This window comes from Ambystoma mexicanum, chromosome 9 (assembly GCF_040938575.1).
Source record: "Ambystoma mexicanum isolate Mex_15411 chromosome 9, UKY_AmexF1_1, whole genome shotgun sequence".
Taxonomy (NCBI): domain Eukaryota; kingdom Metazoa; phylum Chordata; class Amphibia; order Caudata; family Ambystomatidae; genus Ambystoma; species Ambystoma mexicanum.
The window spans coordinates 848,279,794-848,300,646 of NC_090931.1; the positions used below are offsets into that span (position 1 = coordinate 848,279,794).

Below are 20,853 nucleotides of genomic sequence, written 5' to 3' on the forward strand. Positions count from 1 at the left end.
GCAACAGCATGGGGAACAGGAAATAAGGGTACAGGGTGATGCACATGTGGGGTGTGATAACATTTACATTTGCATTTCTATCTAGGTGCGATTCAGGTTAATGTCTACAACTCAACCCAAGTGTGGGGCATTCTAACATTCGCACTACCATCAAGAACCGACTCAGGCTATGATGGGCATTTCTATCTAGAAGCGAATCAGGTTAATGTTTGCAATTTCATCTAGGTGTTGCACATGCTGATATTCACAATTCCATTCAATTGTGGGACACGCCGACATTCACAGTTCCCTTTTCAGTATCGATCTTGATGACATAATATATAATGAATGTTCACAATTTTATCTCCAATTGTGGCACATGCTACCATTCACAATTCCAACGAGGTGTGCCACATGCTACTATTCGCAGTTCCATCTAAGTGTGGGACATGATACCATTAACAATTCTATCTTAGTGAGGCACATGCTACCATTCACAATTCCATCTCAGTGTGGCACATTCTAGCATTTAGAATTCCATCTAAGTGTGGGACACGCTAACATTCAAATTTATATCAAGATGCAACTTGGGCTAATGCTCATGCTTTCATCTGAGTGTGGGACATGTTAACATTCACAAATTCGATCTAGATGTGGGGCATGCTAACAATCATATTTTTATCTAGATGTGACCCAATGTAATGTTCGCAAATTCGTCTAAGTGTAACGCATTCTACCATTCACAATTCCATCTAGGTGTGGTACGTGCTGACATGCACAATTCTATTTAGATCTGACGCAGGTTAATGGTCATGATTCCATCTAAGTGTGGGACATGATAGTATTCACAATGCAATTAAGGTGTGGGACATGCCTGCCTAGATGTGACCCATGGTAATGTTCACAAATTCATCTAAGTAAACTTTCTAGTAATCTTTGAGAGCACTATATGACAGTCTTAAGGGGTAGAGTACAACTCTTTAAACTTTCAGTGCACTATCTAGAAGTTACACAGTTTTAAGAGGTAAAGTACAGCACAATAATCTTTGAGCGCACTATCTAGATGTGACATAGTCATAAGGGTCGGAGACAACTCATTACATTTTCCGCGTTCTGTCTAGTAGTGACACAGCCTTAGAGGTAAAGTACAACACTAATCTCAGAGCGGACTATCTAGATGTGACACAATCTTAAAGGAATGGTTCGCTCAAAATTTTTTATTTCAAAAATAGATAGGCAATATTAAAAAAAAATAATCCCTATGTAAAATTTTGAGCAAATCAAGCTCAAAGAAAGCACATGGGGGCATCCATTTTGTGAAATGGATGCCCGCCGCTGTTCTCGCTTTAGCTTTTGCGGCACTAATGAAGGAAAAGCCAGCCAGCTGTAGTAAACAAAAGCTACCACTGGGTGGCTTTTCCTTCATTGGTGCTGTATGCGGAGGACGGGGACCGGAGACTACAGGCAGAAAAGCTGCAGCTGCATCTCGGTAAGTGCTATTTTTTTGATAAAAATAAACACTAGCTGCGTTTTTTTTTCTACGTTTTCTGGGCTGGAGGAGCCCAGAAAACTTAGAAATAAAACCACAGCTTTAAAAACGTTGTATTTATGTTTGCGGTAGCTTTTGAAGCGACCGCAAACATAAATACAACGTTACTGTGCTTGAAAATGCTGCGGTTTTTCTTTCTAAGTTTCTCGGAGGAGCCTGAGAAACTCAGAAAGAAAAATCACAGCATTTTCAAACACAACCGCGTTGTGTTTCTGCCTGCTGTGGCTATCACTTTGGGTCTCCGGTGCTCCCCCAGGAGAGCACCGGAGACCCAAAGTGAAAGCCAAGGCAGGCAGAAACACAACACGGTTGTGTTTACATGCCGCGGTGTTTCTGCCTACAGCTGATTTCCCATTTGGGGCTCTCGGGCTCCCCACGGGGAGCCCGAGAGCCCCAAATGGGAAATGCTAAATGCTGCAGTGTTTCTGCCTAAATCTGCTTTCCCATTTGGGGCTCTAGGGCTCCCCACGGGAAGCCCTAGAGCCCCAAATGGGAAAGCAGATTTAGGTAGAAACACAACGCGGTTGTGTTTGAAAATGCTGCGGTTTTTCTTTCTAAGTTTCTCAGGCTCAGAGGAGCCTGAGAAACTTAGAAAGAAAAACCGCAGCATTTTCAAACACAATAACGTTGTATGACCGCAAACATAAATACAACATTTTTAAAGCTGCGGTTTTATTTCTAAGTTTTCCGGGCTCCTCCAGCCCGGAAAACTTAGAAAAAGTTTGGTGTGCATCCAAGGTGGTGCTAATTACAATATTGGGCCCAGGTGGCTCCAACAAGGGCAAACCCACCTGCTTCCAGCAGCTGGAAGGAAAGTGGAAGCCGAGAGCAGGGTGGACCATAGGCATCCGGCACCAGAAAATGGGCCAATCACGTTGCAGGGGAGGGCTGGCAGATGGGAGGAGGGAGAAGGAGGAAGCGGACACAGGGAGGGCAACCGGGGGACAAAGTGGCTGCCTGCTCGAAGGAGCATGCCCAAGGTGCTGTTTCACAGATTGTGTTTCAATGTGATTGTGCCATTATAAAACACTTCTGTTAATCATGCCCTAAGTCTCTGACGACTGCTCAGAAATAACACTGGCAGGCGCTATATAACTCATTTTATATCTAAAAAACTAGCCTAAGGAAACTCTAGGATGGTAGCATTTGAGTGGGAAGGAACAGATAGTGGCTGGGAATGGCCTTAAGTATTTGAATAGCCATGGGCAGCAATGAGTGGTTAAAACAAACGATACTCACAAACACTGTGCCTCACCTCACATCCCACCTCCCTCCTATCTGCATTCCAGTGCAATAGTTCTGGCTTATAGGTGGTACTAAAGTGCCAGAAAATAGCCAATATTGATAGATGAGGAGCAGGGCTGGCATCAGGGCCATGGGCGGGGGCAGGAGGGGAATTTAATAGCTGACAAATAAACCTTAATAGCTTTTCTTACGTGGCCATTTAGGGGTTCAGCCCCTTGTTGGCTGCCTTTCTTTGTTCTGCTTTGCAGAGGGCAATCAACATGTTCCATGGCAATCTGCATTCCCTAAACTCCATGTGTTGCTTTAGCTGGGATATGTTTACAGAATCAAGTCACAAGCTGAGATTTCTGGTATACACATATTCCCTAAGGATGCATCAGCCTTAACAAATTAAAGCCTGTGCTACTTTAAATGAGTAATTTCTGGCCAAAGACAATACTCTCCAAAAAGTGTTCAATAATCACAGACATGATTTTCCCTGCAAACAGCTGGTTGGTGCAGGAGCAGTGAAGATGCCTGCAAATTATTTGAAGGTGTGACTCCTGTTATGCAACTTCAAAGATAAACTTTGGGAAATCACACATTGAAATTTCATTAGGAAACATATTCTTCATCATAACCTATGCACCACACAGCAACCTCCTCTAATGAAGGTTATTTTCTATATTGCACTGAATGTATTCCTCCCATTCCCTACAACACATGTCTGCAACTTTTGGTAATTCAAACGTTTAGGACTACTACTCCCATCATCCATAGCCAGCATAGTCAGTGGAGAGGGATCATAGGAGTCAAACTCCAAAACATCTGTGGAGCCAAGGGTTGAAGGAGCATGCCCTATAATATATTGACTGTGATCAGATATGAGCACCGTGGATACAAAACTGCATCAATTGAAACTGCATCTGACCCAAAAAAGCATGTACAGTTTTCCTTTTGCCTTTCTGATTTTTAAAACCCTAAACTACACACCATCAATGCATTTTCGTTGTTAGAATGGGCAGCTGTAGACAAGGGAGCCACCAGTCATAATTTTGAATTAGGCCCTCGTGCCTCTTCAGTCCACCCTAATGAGGGATGAGGGATGAATCAGATTGCAGTTTTAGGTTCTTTTCTAACCGCCGAGTATCTCCTTGCCACCATTCCTCATTGTAATCATTATTTCCTTTTGTCCCCAAAATTCCATGCTGACATAGCAATAGGAGCTGTGGACTCTTCAGCTGGCTGGGTGTCAGGGCACACTGCAAAGTGTAGTCTTTCTTCTATATCCTCTAAAATATGTAAACGCATCTGTTCTTTCACTAAAAATGGCAACATGTGGTTGTCTGCCGAGGATTACTCCAAAAAACCCACATGTGGATCATTCCTCTGGAAATCCCCTTTGATAACCTGATCAAACAATGATTTCTATAAACCATTTTAAAGATGTAGAACCCTTATATTTCCAATATTATTTCCAAAAGGTGCAGGGACTAATACATTTGTAAGAATCACCAGAAAATGGAATTTAGAGGCAAAATTATAAAGGAGTGCTAAAGAGTTTATATGATGAAAGAGTTTCACTTTGAACACATCCAATGGCCACAGCAATAGGTTTGAGATGCACTGCTCCTGGCCGAATTGAATGTGGTGGCTGTTGTCCCTGCCACTGGCACAGACTGCCATCACTGACTCTGAGACGCAGCACTCTCATTAGGAGACACCTACCTTCCCACCATCAGCGCTGTACTCCTTCTCATCGCCCTCGAGCAGCCTGGCTAGGCCAAAGTCTGTGATCTTCACATGGTTGGGCGACTTCACCAAGACATTGCGGGCTGCCAAGTCTCTGTGAACCAGTCGTCTTTCTTCCAGGTACATCATTCCCTGTGTGATGGGAAAAAAAATGATCCAGACTTAAATTCAAGCGAGAAAAGGAGGTAATGTGCAGCTTCACGCAGCTAAACATAACCTTTATTTATTTATTTATTTATTTATTTATTTATTTAACTGAACGTTAACATCAACTGTACTGGAATGACAAGTTCTAAGAGTTGTACAAGTGCTGCCCACGTTCTTATATGATAGTTAACCAAGAAAATATTAGGTTTTTACTACTTTTCAGCCCCTACTCCAAACTCCGTGTGTCATGACAATACAGTCCCCTCATCCCAGATGTATCCTCGCCACTGCACATGCGTGACTTCCCCACCGTGTTCACAAGCTGCAGTTTCGACAGCATGTTTTAGACCTTTTCATACCAAGGTCAAATTAAATCACTCTCCCATACACACACAAAATACAATATACAGGCTGGATGAGAAATTATGGGCGTTGTTATAAATTGGGTGGTGCAGTAAAAATGCAGTGTTAATACCGTAACTACTTCTTTACCGCACCACCCAACTACAAGTTTGGGAGCAAAATGGAGGATTAAACGCAAGCGAAGAGCTGCAGGTAAATCTGCCACCTTTCCACCAAAAAAACAGCAATTTTGTCAGAATTACTGGTGACGGTAATACCGCTGAAATCCCCCATGAAGTCCTAGGGACTCCAATTAATGGAAACTAATCGTGTATCACCACTTGTAATCCAGGGGTAATACTGCTGGACCAAGTGGCAGTAATAGTAATTCCATTTGGTGGTATCTCAGATTTACTGCTGAAATACCAGCAGCCTTGGAAGGAGGCCCTATGTCCAGATCAGGAACGATTATCAATACAAACAGGTAGAAGCACAACAAATCTATAATATCAGTAGAACTGAAAATAACAAGCCTCAGACATCCCCTTCCCACATTCCTCCCCTCTCTATACACACACACACACACACACACACACACACACACACACACACACACACACACACACACACACACACACACACACACACACACACACACACACACACACACACACACACACACACACACACACACACACACACACACACACACACACACACACACACACACACACACACACACACACACACACACACACACACACACACACACACACACACACACACACACACACACACACACACACACACACACACACACACACACACACACACACACACACACCCCCCCCCCCCCCCCCCTTCCTTCCACCGTCCACTGGCTCTCTGAGAGCACCCCCAATTTCGAGGTGGAACTGAACTACTATTGCCTATGCTTGCCATATCTCTGCCTCTGCCCTGCCCCCACCTGAATCCATTAAATCCCCTTTATAGAGAGTGGCAGAAACCGCAGCTCAAGTCACTGAAAGTGAGAGGTTGTGTGGCTCCGGCTGTCTGTAGTTTTGCTAACACCACTGCCAGATCTGTTTGATTGAGATCCCTAACATCCTCTTTACAGATATAAGGGATGCTAGAAAGTTATCCTTAGCTCAACTGCATTCACAGGCAAGGAGAGGTAAATTGGTGGTATCTCGGAGAAGGAGATGAGAACAGGACTGAGCTATACCCCGCCACCCCGAACCAAAACCATCTGGTTTTTCAGGAAATCCCCCTGGGAAATGCTTTGGCCACGCTGAGGACTGTCAATGGGCTGCCATTAGGGTCAGATTCAAAAATGGGCCAGGGGGTCTGTCTCCTGGCCATGCAGCCATGAGATGGAGTGAAGATATGGTTAAAGTTCTGCTTCCAGCAGGTTTTCTAAATAGGGGCTTTAGTGCACTCTGCAGGTTAGTGTTTCAACCAGTTTTACTGGCCCACTGTTCTTTAAATTGTCCCATTGTTCAAAACTGCAACAACAATAAAAAATGGTTCTCCTGGTACTACTCAGTTTGATGGGTAAAGTGTTTAAGTGTGTTTCGTGGAGGCGTGACGCACCGGCTCCTTACCTTACTAACAGGTACAGTACTGGCACAAATGGTACAAACTTGATTCGCACACAGAAAAGAATAGACAGTTTGAACTTCCATGACATACATGAAAGGTATACTATGAGTATCAGAAAACCTTATTCTCACAAAATGAACAGGAGCCACATAGGGAGCAGCATTTAAAGCTTCCATCACAGATTAGACAGACACATCATGGTGAGCAACACTGTAACACTGAAACATACTATCACAGGTTTCTATCACACTCCAAACAGGTACAGCATTGGAAGCATCAGGTCAACTTCCCATACTTTACAGTCCTCCACACAAATACAGCACATGCAGTTACTATATGCATAGGGCCAGCACATGCTTCCCTCACAAACAGAATAGGTACAGGCACAGCATAGACAGGACCAGTGCAGGCTTTCCTCATAGAGGTGCAACATAGACCAGGCTATTGGAAGCCCATGGGATGGGTAGGGCCAGTGGGCGCTTTCCAAAAAGCAGCTTCAGCCTGTGAAGGGTCACTACAATCTTCCGTAACAATCAAGTAAGCATACAACATGGACAGGGTTAGTGCACAATTCCATCTCAAACAGATACAGAATGTATCCAAGAGCAGACCTCTCTCAAAAACAGCCCTGGATGGTCAAGTGGAAGTTGCCTCACAAAAATGCCAATGCATGTGCCCATCTAAAAAAGTACAGGGATATAGTGGACAGACCAGTGCCTGTTTCTCTCACAAGTGGGTACAAGTACAGCATGGACAAGTCTATTACATTTTTCCATGGCAAATGAAAACATGACAGCATGGGTAGGGCCTGAACAGCCTCCCTCACAGACACATTATGTATAGGGTCACTATAAGCTTCCCTATCAAAAAGGTATAACATTGGCAGGGTCAGTGCAAGCCTTGTGCCAACAGGAACCCGTTCAGCTTGTCAGGACCATTATAGGTTACCCTCACAACTATGAACAAGCAAATCCAGAGCATATCTTTACAGATATAGGGGAGACAACGGAGTTTGTGGATGGGAATAACCTAATGGACAGTCTTGGTTAAGCACCAAGAAGCTATGATGCTGACGTTACTAGTGACACCACGACATAGCAGCATTAGCGATGAAGCACACTCGTAGCCCAGCACCACATTACACAAACACCGATTTGCATACACGAAGAACATGCTTACACAGTTCTATAGCTAGAGGACGGATACATATACATACCATCAAATCTTTTATTATGTTTCTCATTAGCCAAATGCAGTAACACAGAAATGCAAGGCAAGAAGAGATCCTGAGCAGGCTTGCAGATGATTAAGGAACTAAGACTATGGAACTATAGGAGTATATATGGAGCCTGGTAGGACCGTGTATGACTAACGTATAAGTAACATAGTATAACATGAGCATGTAGAAATCATATTATAAGTCTAAGAAAAATTACAGAAGGCCTCAAGCCACAGAACACGAGACTAGAGGAGCTGACTCAGGCTGCACGGACGGCAAAGCAGGCTCACAGCCAAGGTCAGAGATACACAGTCACATTTCAAACACTAGAAGACAAGGGACCAGCTACAGAAAAAGGGAATAAATACACACAAATGCAGGCTCAAGAGCGAGATTGTGTTGTCTATGAGCATGTGATGCAGCCGAGCCAGACAATGGGCATTAACCATCATGGGAAAGCATAGCCGATCCCAGCAAACCAGACGAGGAATGAAACAAGTGCTGCAAACATGGGTACGCACTCTCATAGGCAAAGGTGTTATACTACCAAATACAATACAGACACATAATCGTTTCACATTACCTCAAAGAGATGCACAGAGAGCTAAGAACCAAACCGAGTCTCAGACCCAGGGAAACCAGCTCTAGCCACTCATGATATAGAAAATCAGGGGTGGGTGGCAAGGGGCAAGAACCAGTGGTAAGCCGACTACTCTGCAACAATGTAGTAGATAGTTTCTTGGGGACGGGATAGGCCAGCCAGCTGACAATCAAGGACCAGTACAATAACCTCCATAGGGTACTTCCATAAGGGTTACCACTCTCGCTACCCAATCATTTGTGGTGATCGTTTTTTTGGGGAAGGCACCATTTGATGACACAAAATTCCATCAAAACTGGGAAGCACGCATTGTAAATTTGAGAAGTAGTGGAGATTATTAATTGTCTTGTATAATCCCTGTTGTTTTTTTGTCATAAAGCACAGTTCTAACTTGCCGTTTGGTGAGTCCTTCGTTTATTCTGGGGAAGGGTGTTCGGCCCTTGAGGTCAGGCGGAACCCCAGACGACCTCTGGCATACCAGGAAACCATCCCAACAAGATAGTCCTCTAACCATGCTTTGCCAAGGGGAAAAATCCATAAGAATACCGACAGGCTCATCAGATACAGTGGGTGCTTCCCGACTGATGGATCTTTTTGTTCATTTTTTTTTTTACTTTACTCAATAACGTTTATCTAAAATGGCATTTTTTATGTGCATCAGTTAAAAAGAGAGATGAATCTTTCAATGAACTATGATAAAAATAAACGGAAGCAAGAGCATTGCTAGTGGGGAGAGACACAGTATATGGGCATTTTTCAAAGCCATACAAAAATATTGGGGGAAAAAGACCTGCTCTGCAACTGACCAACTAATGCTGCGGTGCTTCTTCCCCTCTCAGCCTGCAATGAAAAACCTGCAGACAAACTATCCGTCTCTTTATTTATTTTTTTAACCACCAGTTAATACACAATCTGCAGACAGGCTGTATCTGTCGTTTTATTTTTTGAAAGCACGCGTTAATACTTGAGCAATGACCTCAATATTCAGAGCAAGTACCGGCCAAGGAACCCAGTGTCCCTGGGCTGTGATGTGTCCTAGTCACCTTATTAATATTGTATGAGCATGTATTCAAATTGGATACCAGAATAAGAAGAGCAAGCCAATCATATATGTATTGATATATAGGTCTGTCTCTCTCTCACACACACACACTCTCTCAACATGAGTTAACTGGAAAACCCTTTTTTATAGTAAATTAAGTTAACTTCCTATAAAAAGTGGAACGTTTTCAAACATTGGGAATTCCAAAGTTAAGGTTTGCACACACTCTCGATCTGCAAGAAATGATGTTAACCACCTAATATTCAAAGCAGTGCTGTTAATTAGAGTGATTGTGTGAGCTAAGGTTTGATTCGTAGTGTGCTAGACTTGGTTTATTAGTGTGAACTATTTAACGTAGACTGAATGCTTCTACTAACCTTGTCCTTGGAATTATCAATATTTTTAAACTTAATGTTTTTATAGGTGTTTACTTGAACTCCATTTAAACACGTTTATTTCAGTGAATTTATTTTCTTTTATTATTGTGTACAACATGTATGTCTTGAGTGTGTGTTTTTATCTGTGAGTAGTGTATGTGTTTGTGTGCGTCTGTGTAGCAGTGGTATCTGTGTGTGAGGTGGGTCTGTAGTGTGTGCGTGTGGAGAGAGGTGGCTGGTTTGTGGAGGTGGGTGTGGGTGTTGTGGGCGTGGCATGAATGTGGGAGCGTGTGTATGTGTGAGGTGTGGCTGCAACATATGAGGTTTTTGTGGCTGTGTATCTGGTGATTTGCATGTGTCTGAGGGAGTGGGTGTTTGTGTGAGATGGGGTGCATATTATGTGTTTGGTGTGAGTGGTGTTGGGGATGGGTGTGTGGTGCATGTATTTTAATATGATGTGGTGGGGAGAGTATTTGTGTTTTATGTGTGTGTGTGTGTGTGTGTGTGCGTACACGGTGTGTGTGGGAGTGCAACCCGCACTCATAATAGTCCATCAAAAGCCACAATCCCAAAAGCACCTTCTTCACCTCCTTCTCTTTGATGTGTTCTGCTAATCGTGCACATATGTGAATATATTGTTCAGCTCCTGCTGAATGGTATGTTGCGTCCACATTGCTTTCTTTTTCCTCTGCTCACTTTAATAAGCTTTGCTAGCATTGGAACCGGAATGCAAACATATTGTTTTTCTTCAGACGTAATGTTCAATTTTTATTAGACTTTCATGTGCTGAAAAGTATTGTTTTAGTTCCAGACATTTAGCCAAATGATTCCTTGTATTAAGATGCATTTATTTTTTCTTTCCGTCTCTTTGTTCTGCTCTGCCAGCAATGGGCTGGAACGGATTGCAAACATGTTTTTTTTTTAATTTTACTAGATGTAGGGAGAAGCTCAGAATGATAGGTAAATCCTGATTTATTAAAAACATGAATATCTAGAGTTTGGCTGATCCAAGTTATGGAATGACTGCTCTGTGCACAGGTAACACATCACTTCTGGCATACGGGAAGAAGAACAAGAAGACATTGTGCAGGACACCAGGTATCATTCCAATACCGCATTGAGTATGTGAGAGACGTTGTGCACTCAGACAACCGTACAGAATGTATCCTCGAACTGAAGTAGTATCAGAAAATCTGCAGAGACTGCTCAGTATCGGAAGAGCTGTAAAGGAAATCTGACAGGTGCAAAGTGATATCATAAGGTGAGGATACGATTACGCACAGAAACAATATGAGAATACTTAAAGACTGAAGATGTAACTGAAGTAGCAAAAAGTAAGCATGCATAAGAGTGAGAAGAAACTATATATACAAAGAAGTAACCAGATTAGTAGTAAATGTATATACTCAGAAACACAAGGGAGATGGCCCACATAGAAGCTTACTGCTGTAAAAAAAATAACACAGGTAAAGAGGCCATGTTGAAAAGATGGACGTCGGCTCTGAAAAAAGTAAGCAAGAAGCTCGAAGGAAAGTGACCCGGGCTGCAGAGTTGACAGATGCTGGAAATGCTAATTTGTACGTGAATGAAGAATAGCTGTTGGCCAGAGATCAAGAATGCCACAGTAAGAAGCAATTTCAGGGTACAAAGGGAGTCAACGAGGATAAGCAATACACACAGGACATATTTCTTTTATATTAGGTAAATGAACAAACATTTGTGAATACCAAGTATTGAACAATTAAAGATGCAGAAAGCATATGTGAGACAGATCAACCAAGTCTCCAGAGGCCGAAGAGAGGCATGACACCCAGGACAATTGAATCAAATAGCACTAAATAGAAAAAGGCCAGATGGGCAAAATCATGGTCTCTTCACACTTGGTGCAAGACCAGAAAACACAGACTATTCATAAAGTACAAGCGAATATAACAATATACCTTAACTTCCCTTAAAATTCCAGAAAAGAGAACATCCAGCAAGGTCAAGTATAAAGAAAAAGCCTTGGCTGAAGGCTTGGCTGATGAGAGATAGTAGACTAATGGGGCAAGTGGGCAGTATTCTGATGTCGTTCTCTGCACCTGGGTTTCATTTTTCTTATGTGTTGCTAACAGGCCGAATGTCCAAGGTTGGTAGAGAATGCCAACCAATTATGAGGGCCTATGCAATGGTGAGCATACACTGTTGCAGAGTCAAATCTGCTGCTGTTCTGCGGCTATAATCTGTATTATACGAAGTTAGAGGCAAGTTCAAGGCATGCCTGCCAGATGAGGGTCAGCCAACGATGTTACTAACATTTATAGAAACTATAAGTAGATATGTTCCCCTAACCAATCCCTCCATCCGATAAGTTTTATTATTTGCCACGGAGAATGACGTCATAGCTGACAAACTTTGAGGTACAAAGCCTCAGTGTAACCAAAATGTAATTGAGAGTGTGTGAGCTACGATTTGTTGTTCGCCAGGTTTCCCTACTTTATTGAACTTATGATAAAGTAGTATTTTGCCATATTCTTTCAGTCGGTCTGGTTATTTGGGTCCAAGATAATTTACTATGGTAATCTCATTCTGCACATAAAGAATGCCCAAACATGGTACTGCACACAATCATGGAAAGGGACAATTAAAGAATAGCCACACAGCAGATTTCCAAACAAATTGCAAAATAGAGTGGGGAAAATGATGAAGGAAAATTAAGAGAGCGAAACAGGGATGAAGTTGGACAAAAAAGTAGTTTAGATTAGACAATTAACCAAGAAAGAGATGAAAGTGTTGCTCATATGAAAATGCCATGATGAAAATGACAAGAGTCAGAGATGGAGGCATTTTGAGTAGAAAGGTCAAAGAAGAGGCAACGGTAGCGTTCTAGAGAAATGAAGTGTGTCTGTAATCCTTAAGACTATTTGGTGAGAACCAACTGTGGCCCTCCTAATTCTCCTTGGTGCCCAGGCATACACTACTCTTAAACTAATGCCAACATAGGGTTTTGTAAGGACACCAATGTCACAATTGTTAGCAGGGTTCAGGCCGTACTGTGTAAAAGGTGAATCGGGTGGCTCACATTACAGCATTGTCTATAGATTCAATCTCAGTAAATTCATAAAGTTTTAGATTATTGTAAAAGACATACAATCAATTATCCTCACAGTAATATCAGAAAATATTATTGAGCAAAATCGTGGATATTCAAAAGACATAAATACATGAAGGTTTAACTGGTCTTAAAACAGAAGAAAATAGGTTTCAAATACAAGAATATGTTGCTCCTGCGATCAGCTCAAGCTGTTGGCAGTTGTATGTTTCTTGGAAGTTTTCCCGTAAAGCTGGAGACTAAGGAGCTTTAAGGCAGTTCAGTTTCAGTTGTGCATTCCTCTAAACCGAGTCGTCATGGTCTCATACCAAGACAAAGTACTCACAGTACAGAGCCCAATGGTTTCACAAGTTAATGGAAAAACTAGGCATTCACTTCCACGTTCTCAGATCGTTTATGGAATTCTGTGATGATTCAGGCAATGCTGACCAATTCCAAATTCTCCTCTTCTCCCTTTGCAGTAAGAAGAGGAGAAACTCAAAGAGAAGCCTCATAGTCAATCACACACTCTCCTCTCAGCTCTAAACATTACATCAGACCAAGAGATGTCCCAGGGAAGATAGTCCCGTGCGAGCGTGATGTAACCTTCATGTACACAGTTCAGACATTTCCAGAAAGCCACGTGACATCTAACTTCTGTGACATGCAAAGGCCTGGATGGTGGTGTACATACTGTGCTGCTGCATGGCGGTCTCCATTTTGTAACATAGGAATGATACATTGGAGGGGATGCCAGCATATCCTCCCAAAATAGAGCTTCTTCTGCTTGACTGGTCACTGCAGACATTTAGGAAAGGGAATGGCACACGTTTCCATAATAGGAAACCTGTAATATCTGTTGTCAGGTAAAAGGGCATATACCTGCATGAATAGCGAATCATAGACTGTGTAGTGGTCAGAACACAAGGGAGAGATACATGGTTACAGCAGTGACGTCAGTTCAGGTTTTAGATTTGTACATTCTTCAATAACTGCTGCCTTGTGTGCAATCCGGAGTCATGGTGGCAGTGCCCCAAATGCCCCAAATTCCAGAATGCATTGCGACTGGCTGCAATCCATGTAAGACACGTGCATATATACGGGTGTGAGCGGCATCACTGCCAGTGCGCTCTCAACACTAGCCACACTCTACCACAATTGACAGGTGCGGTGATTGGATATGAAGTACCCCATTGGGTAAGCCTAAAGCAGGCAATGTATTACAGACCGGTAACTCCAACAAAGAACCCCAGACACAGGACACACTATCTATCCTGACTCCCCAACCGAGTCGCAGACACACTAAACGCACTTAAAGGGTTTCAGATGTAGACAGGACCCTTGTAGACCCTTAAATACAACAGTATTTTCACGGAAGCTCTGTATAGAAGCTCGGCGCTACAACCACCTTCACAGACCCCCCTTACAGGAGAACCACTCAGACAATCCCAATTCATTAGATGCCTAGAGAGAACCTCAGCGAGGAAGACCATCCATAGAACCGCTGTGCCAGGACCACCTTAACAGAACCTCACTATTGAAGATACCTGCCTAAGAGAACATGTGTGTGAAATAATGAGTCATGAAACATTAAGCTAGCAGATTTCCTGACATAACCTTAGTACAGGTGATGTTCTAATCACTGAACGTCATTGTAGCCAATATGCTCATAGACTCCAAGAACAGAACATGCTGTTGTGGAGCTTCACTGTAGGAGATGCTCTCACAGAAGCTCTGACAAGAAGGCAACCTCATAGGAGCTCTGTGCTGTCAACTCTCTTGCAGAACCTCAGTTCAGGCTATGTCTTCTCAGAACACCAGTTGAAGAGACAACCTCACGGAAACACCATATTGAAGACAACCTCATAACAGAGGCTGTGTGTAAAACAAAACACTTCGCCTGTCTTTTTCAAAATTTTGATTTTAACCCCGACCTGGAGATTCAAACCACTGTCACCAGGTCAGGCACTTCACCACTACACCATATAACCTGGAGAAAAATAATGAACAACTAAAAGTGAAATGTCATATTTCTGGACTGCACTCTCCAGGGACAACATTGGCATACAATTTTCATGTTTAAAATGTGCACACTTTTTAACATTTTCATATCCTATCAGAAGAAATTATCCTCTCTTAGTTTTTTGTTTATGTTGACTTTATTAAAAGCAAATGCCTGTGCAAGCTGCATGGTTATTCAAAACCAAATGAGTTAAATGTCCATATCTCGCCTTCATATTGCACCTCGAAACACATTGTGTATAGGTGCATTATAAATACACAATAAATAAATAAATATTTCACCTTGGTATGCTAATTTCTTGTGACGTCACATCCTGTAGCACATGTTAATGAGCCCCCCACTTTTTTTAGGACTTGACCCCTGCCATAGAGCACATGTCCTCACAGACACTCAGTACAGAAGACAACCTACCATACATGCTACTAATATTCATTCCATTTGGGAGACACTCGTCCAGTTCCTGTTTTAACTTTGCATTCTAGGACTTGTTGTCCTGAGTTTACAATGGGGAAAGCCAGGACTACAAGTCTCAGAATGCAAAGTTAATACCAGGACTGGGCATGTGCCTCCCGAATGGAGCGGACAATGTTGGCATGTATGGCCTGCAAAACCTCAGGGCAAAAGACTTCAACATAGAAACTTAGTACATACATTTCCCCCACAAAACCATAGTACAGTAGACTCCCTCTGGGGCTTCACTATATGAGAATCTTAAAGAAACTCAAAACAGAACCCCATAGAACATTTTTGCGGGGGGGCATTCTCACAGAGTCTCATTGCATAGCATTTCCCTCAAAGCACCTCGGTGCAGGAGACAACGTCACAGACTATCATTACAGATGCCCCCATACCACCGATACCCTCAAAGAACCTCAGCACAGAAGACAACCTCATAGCCACTTGGTCCAGAGAATACCCTTACAGAACATGAGTAAGAGAGACTCCCTCGGAGAACCACACAACAGGAGGCTCATCTAAAGATCCTTAGTAAAGGGAACTCCTTTACTAAGGAATAGTAGACTTCTCTACAGAACCCTAATTTTTCATTGGCCACCGTTATTGATATCATTACTTTGGATTATATTAGCAAGTGAGTAAAGAGAAACAAAGAACTCTGTTTCCAAAAAGGGCAGGATCACCACCAATGCCAGCTACCCTCTTCCGAGATCCTGCATCAGAAGATCTTGCCCGCATTCGATTGGCTAGATCCCTGAGGCTGCTCACGTGCACTGCAGAGAGGCGCATAGGGGACACTGACGCGGCGTGGCCTGACTCCACTCAAGACGCTCCTTGCCTTGGCGCCGCCTTGCACCGCAGGACTTCCCCCGGGCGAGGACGGGCGCTGTGCCAGATTTAGCTGGTGGACGGAGAAGCTCTTTGTTGCCTGGGCCGAGGGAATACTAAACAACGTAATACCTTTTTTTTCACTCCCTTCAATTGACCTCTTGCCAATACAATTACACTGGGGTGGCGTCGGGAGAAAGGCGGGCATGTTCTGTAAAGCTGTATGCACTCTCTCTCTCTGAAAGAAGTGTATTTAAAATGGATTACTTCTGGCCCTTAGGCAGCCGATCAATAGAGATGTGGATTGCAATAAGTACTGAGGTATCTGTGGGCTGCTGTAGTTATCCTCTGTGTCTCTTTAGATATTAATTAAAAATCAATGGAGTGTGCAGCCTATTAATCCAGCAACCTGCAGATTAACAGATACAGGGAAGACCGCGGCGTCGGCGCCAATGCGGCGAAGCTTTACCCCGGCAGGATGCTTTCCTTGCCGTTCAAATAGAATATACATTGACATGGAATCTCTGCTTGGAGACAGCCTCACAGGCCTCCTCTTCTTGCAATTCATCTGTAGTTGGAGGGAAATTCCAAGCATCACACAGTGCTGTGGATATGTCTCACTGGCCCCACTCACTCACCGTCCGTCATCACTTGCTGTCAGTGATCAGAGAAAAAAACATAAGACTTTCTCACTTCGTCTATCATTAGTTGGCCTCACTTTAAAAAAACCTCACTGGTCTCTCTCACTTACTGCCTGTGCTTATAGACTCACTGATGGCTGGTCTCTCTCACTTACTGCCTGTGCTTATAGACTCACTGATGGCTGGTCTCTCTCACTTACTGCCTGTGCTTATAGACTCACTGATGGCTGGGAATATATGTGCATAGAAAAACTCACTGGTCTCGCTCAATTACTGCCTGTGCTTATAGACTCACCGAAGGCTGGTCTCTCTCACTTACTGCCTGTGCTTATAGACTCACTGATGGCTGGGAATATATGTGCATAGAAAAACTCACTGGTCTCGCTCACTTACTGCCTGTGCTTATAGCCTCCTGATGGCTGGTAATATATGTGCATAGAAAAACTCACTGGTCTCTCTCAATTACTGCCTGTGCTTATAGACTCACCGAAGGCTGGTCTCTCTCACTTACTGCCTGTGCTTATAGACTCACTGATGGCTGGGAATATATGTGCATAGAAAAACTCACTGGTCTCGCTCACTTACTGCCTGTGCTTATAGCCTCCTGATGGCTGGTAATATATGTGCATAGAAAAACTCACTGGTCTCTCTCAATTACTGCCTGTGCTTATAGACTCACCGAAGGCTGGTCTCTCTCACTTACTGCCTGTGCTTATAGACTCACTGATGGCTGGGAATATATGTGCATAGAAAAACTCACTGGTCTCGCTCAATTACTGCCTGTGCTTATAGACTCACTGAAGGCTGGTCTCTCTCACTTACTGCCTGTGCCTATAGACTCACTGATGGCTGGTAATATATGTGCATAGAAAAACTCACTGGTCTCGCTCACTTACTGCCTGTGCTATAGACCCATTGATGGCTGGTCTCTCTCACTTACTGCCTGTGCTTATAGACTCACTGATGGCTGGGAATATATGCGCATAGCAAAACTCACTGGTCTCTCTCACTTACTGCCTGTGCTATAGACTCACTGATGGCTGGGAATATATGTGCATAGAAAAACTCACTGGTCTCGCTCACTTACTGCCTGTGCTTATAGACTCACTGATGGCTGGTCTCTCTCACTTACTGCCTGTGCTTATAGACTCACTGATGGCTGGGAATATATGTGCATAGAAAAACTCACTGGCCTCGCTCAATTACTGCCTGTGCTATAGACTCACTGATGGCTGGTCTCTTCCACTTACTGCCTGTGCTTATAGACTCACTGATGGCTGGGAATATATGTGCATGGAAAAAACCACTGGTCTCTCTCACTTACTGCCTGTGCTATAGACTCACTGATGGCTGGTCTCTCTCACTTACTGCCTCTGCTTATAGACTCACTGATGGCTGGGAATATATGTGCATAGCAAAACTCACTGGCCTCGCTCACTTACTGCCTGTGCTATAGGCTCACTGATGGCTGGGAATATATGTGCATAGAAAAACTCACTGGTCTCTCTCACTTACTGCCTGTGCTATAGACTCACTGATGGCTGGGAATATATGTGCATAGAAAAACTCACTGGTCTCGCTCACTTACTGCCTGTGCTATAGGCTCACTGATGGCTGGGAATATATGTGCATAGAAAAACTCACTGGTCTCTCTCACTTACTGCCTGTGCTATAGACTCACTGATGGCTGGGAATATATGTGCATAGAAAAACTCACTGGTCTCTCTCACTTACTGCCTATGCTATAGACTCACTGATGGCTGGTAATATATGTGCATAGAAAAATGTACTGGTCTCGCTCACTTACTGCCTGTGCTTATAGACTCATTGATGGCTGGGAATATATGTACATAGAAAAACTCACTGGTCTCGCTGCTCGGAATACGTGTTTTTAAGAAAACACAAAGGCCTCACGGTTTAAACTCTGACATTGGGCCTGATTCATGGAATTGTTTGCACGGTGCAAAGGGACGTTTCAGTGGTGCAAAGTGACTTTGCACTGTCAACAAACACCCTGATTCATGGGGCAGTGCAAAGTGTATTTGTGCAGTGCAAAATCACTTTGCACTGCAAAAATGCACTTTGCACTGCTGCACCAGGATTCATGGAGCAGTGCAAAGTGTATTTTTGCACAGAAAAATGCACTTTGCATTGCTCCACCATGATTCATGGAGCAGTGCAGAATGTATTTTTGCAGTGCAAAGTCACTTGTATGTGTACGTATGCATACTATGTATGTACATGTGTTCTATGCAAGGCGCTTAGGCATAAGCACTGTATAAATAACACATCTTTAGATCCTAGGGGTCATCAACGGGGGGACACCGAGTTAAGATGATCATCACTTCCCATATCCGCTGAATTACAATCTTATCACGTCAACTAAAGTTTTTTCATTGAATACGTTTATATCTATTTGTGTATGCAATGGGTCGATTCTACCAAACATACACAAAATGCAGACTTAAATGAAAGCCAGCTATTACGCATGAAGTGATGTACAAGAACAGCACATGCAGGAGACTCCCAGTACCAGAAAGTACTTTTCTCTTGAACTCAAATAGATCGGTCACACTACCATAGAATACCTGTTTATACAAACATTGTCGGCTTTTCTGACCCCAGACATGTTCTTCCAGGAATCTGTGTGCATAGGCAAACACAGCAGGCTCTTTAATTAGTGTCATTGGAAAAGTGAAATTGATCTTCCCAGCCAAGAATCTGTATTTAACTAGCGACCCCTTGCATAACATTTCTAATCCCTTATTGTAAAGTAGAGATGCCCGGGAACCTCGGTTTACGCGCTACAGAAGACCCTCTAACTCGGATTGTTGATATTTTTCAACAAGAATGCATAGGTCCTGATGCAAATATGGTTTGAATTAGAGCACTCTTCTATTTTGTTTGTTCTTTTGCAGAGCTTGCAATGCATGCAAAAGTGACAGGCTTTTGCCACGGACGAGATTCCCACTGCAGGTAAAAGAAACATATGTTTGGAAACGGAAAGTAATGCAGGGTCTGCCAATTGCCTGCTGTAGAATCCGAGCTTGCTTTGGTGCATAATATAGCTTGGGCTACCTTGCATATGCTTGAGCCTATGCAGGCCTGTTTGCCTGCTGTAGAATCTGAGCTTGCTTTGGTGCATAATATAGCTTGGGCTACCTTGCATATGCTTGAGCCTATGCAGGCCTGTTTGCCTGCTGTAGAATCCGAGCTTGCTTTGGTGCATAATATAGCTTGGGCTACCTTGCACATGCTTCAGCCTATACAGGCCTGTTTGCCTGCTGTAGAATCCGAGCTTGCTTTGGTGCATAATATAGCTTGGGCTACCTTGCACATGCTTCAGCCTATACAGGCCTGTTTGCCTGCTGTAGAATCTGAGCTTGCTTTGGTGCATAATATAGCTTGGGGTACCTTGCACATGCTTCAGCCTATACAGGCCTGTTTGCCTGCTGTAGAATCTGAGCTTGCTTTGGTGCATAATATAGCTTGGGCTACTTTGCACATGCTTGAGCCTATACAGGCCTGTTTGCCTGCTGTAGAATCCGAGCTTGCTTTGGTGCATACCTATAAAGGCCTGTTTGCCTGCTGTAGAATCCGAGCTTGCTTTGGTGCATAATATAGCTTGGGCTACCTTGCATATGCTTGAGCCTATGCAGGCCTGTTTGCCTGCTGTAGAATCCGAGCTTGCTTTGGTGCATAATATAGCTTGGGCTACCTTGCACATGCTTCAGCCTATGCAGGCCTGTTTGCCTGCTGTAGAATCCGAGCTTGCTTTGGTGCATAATATAGCTTGGGCTACCTTGCATATGCTTGAGCCTATGCAGGCCTGTTTGCCTGCTGTAGAATCCGAGCTTGCTTTGGTGCATAATATAGCTTGGGCTACCTTGCACATGCTTCAGCCTATACAGGCCTGTTTGCCTGCTGTAGAATCCGAGCTTGCTTTGGTGCATAATATAGCTTGGGCTACCTTGCACATGCTTCAGCCTATACAGGCCTGT

General features: G+C 43.4%; 1 protein-coding gene across 4 annotated transcripts in view; it reads right to left on the reverse strand.

Annotated features, from left to right (window-relative positions):
- Positions 1-20,853, reverse strand: part of ERBB4 (erb-b2 receptor tyrosine kinase 4) — a 2,687,977-nt gene that overhangs the window by 99,753 nt on the left and 2,567,371 nt on the right. For all 4 annotated transcript variants that reach the window (XM_069615918.1, XM_069615916.1, XM_069615919.1 and 1 more), the window contains exon 21: positions 4,481-4,636. In XM_069615918.1, the coding sequence (XP_069472019.1) occupies positions 4,481-4,636 (156 nt within the window). The remainder of the gene's footprint in view (positions 1-4,480; positions 4,637-20,853) is intronic.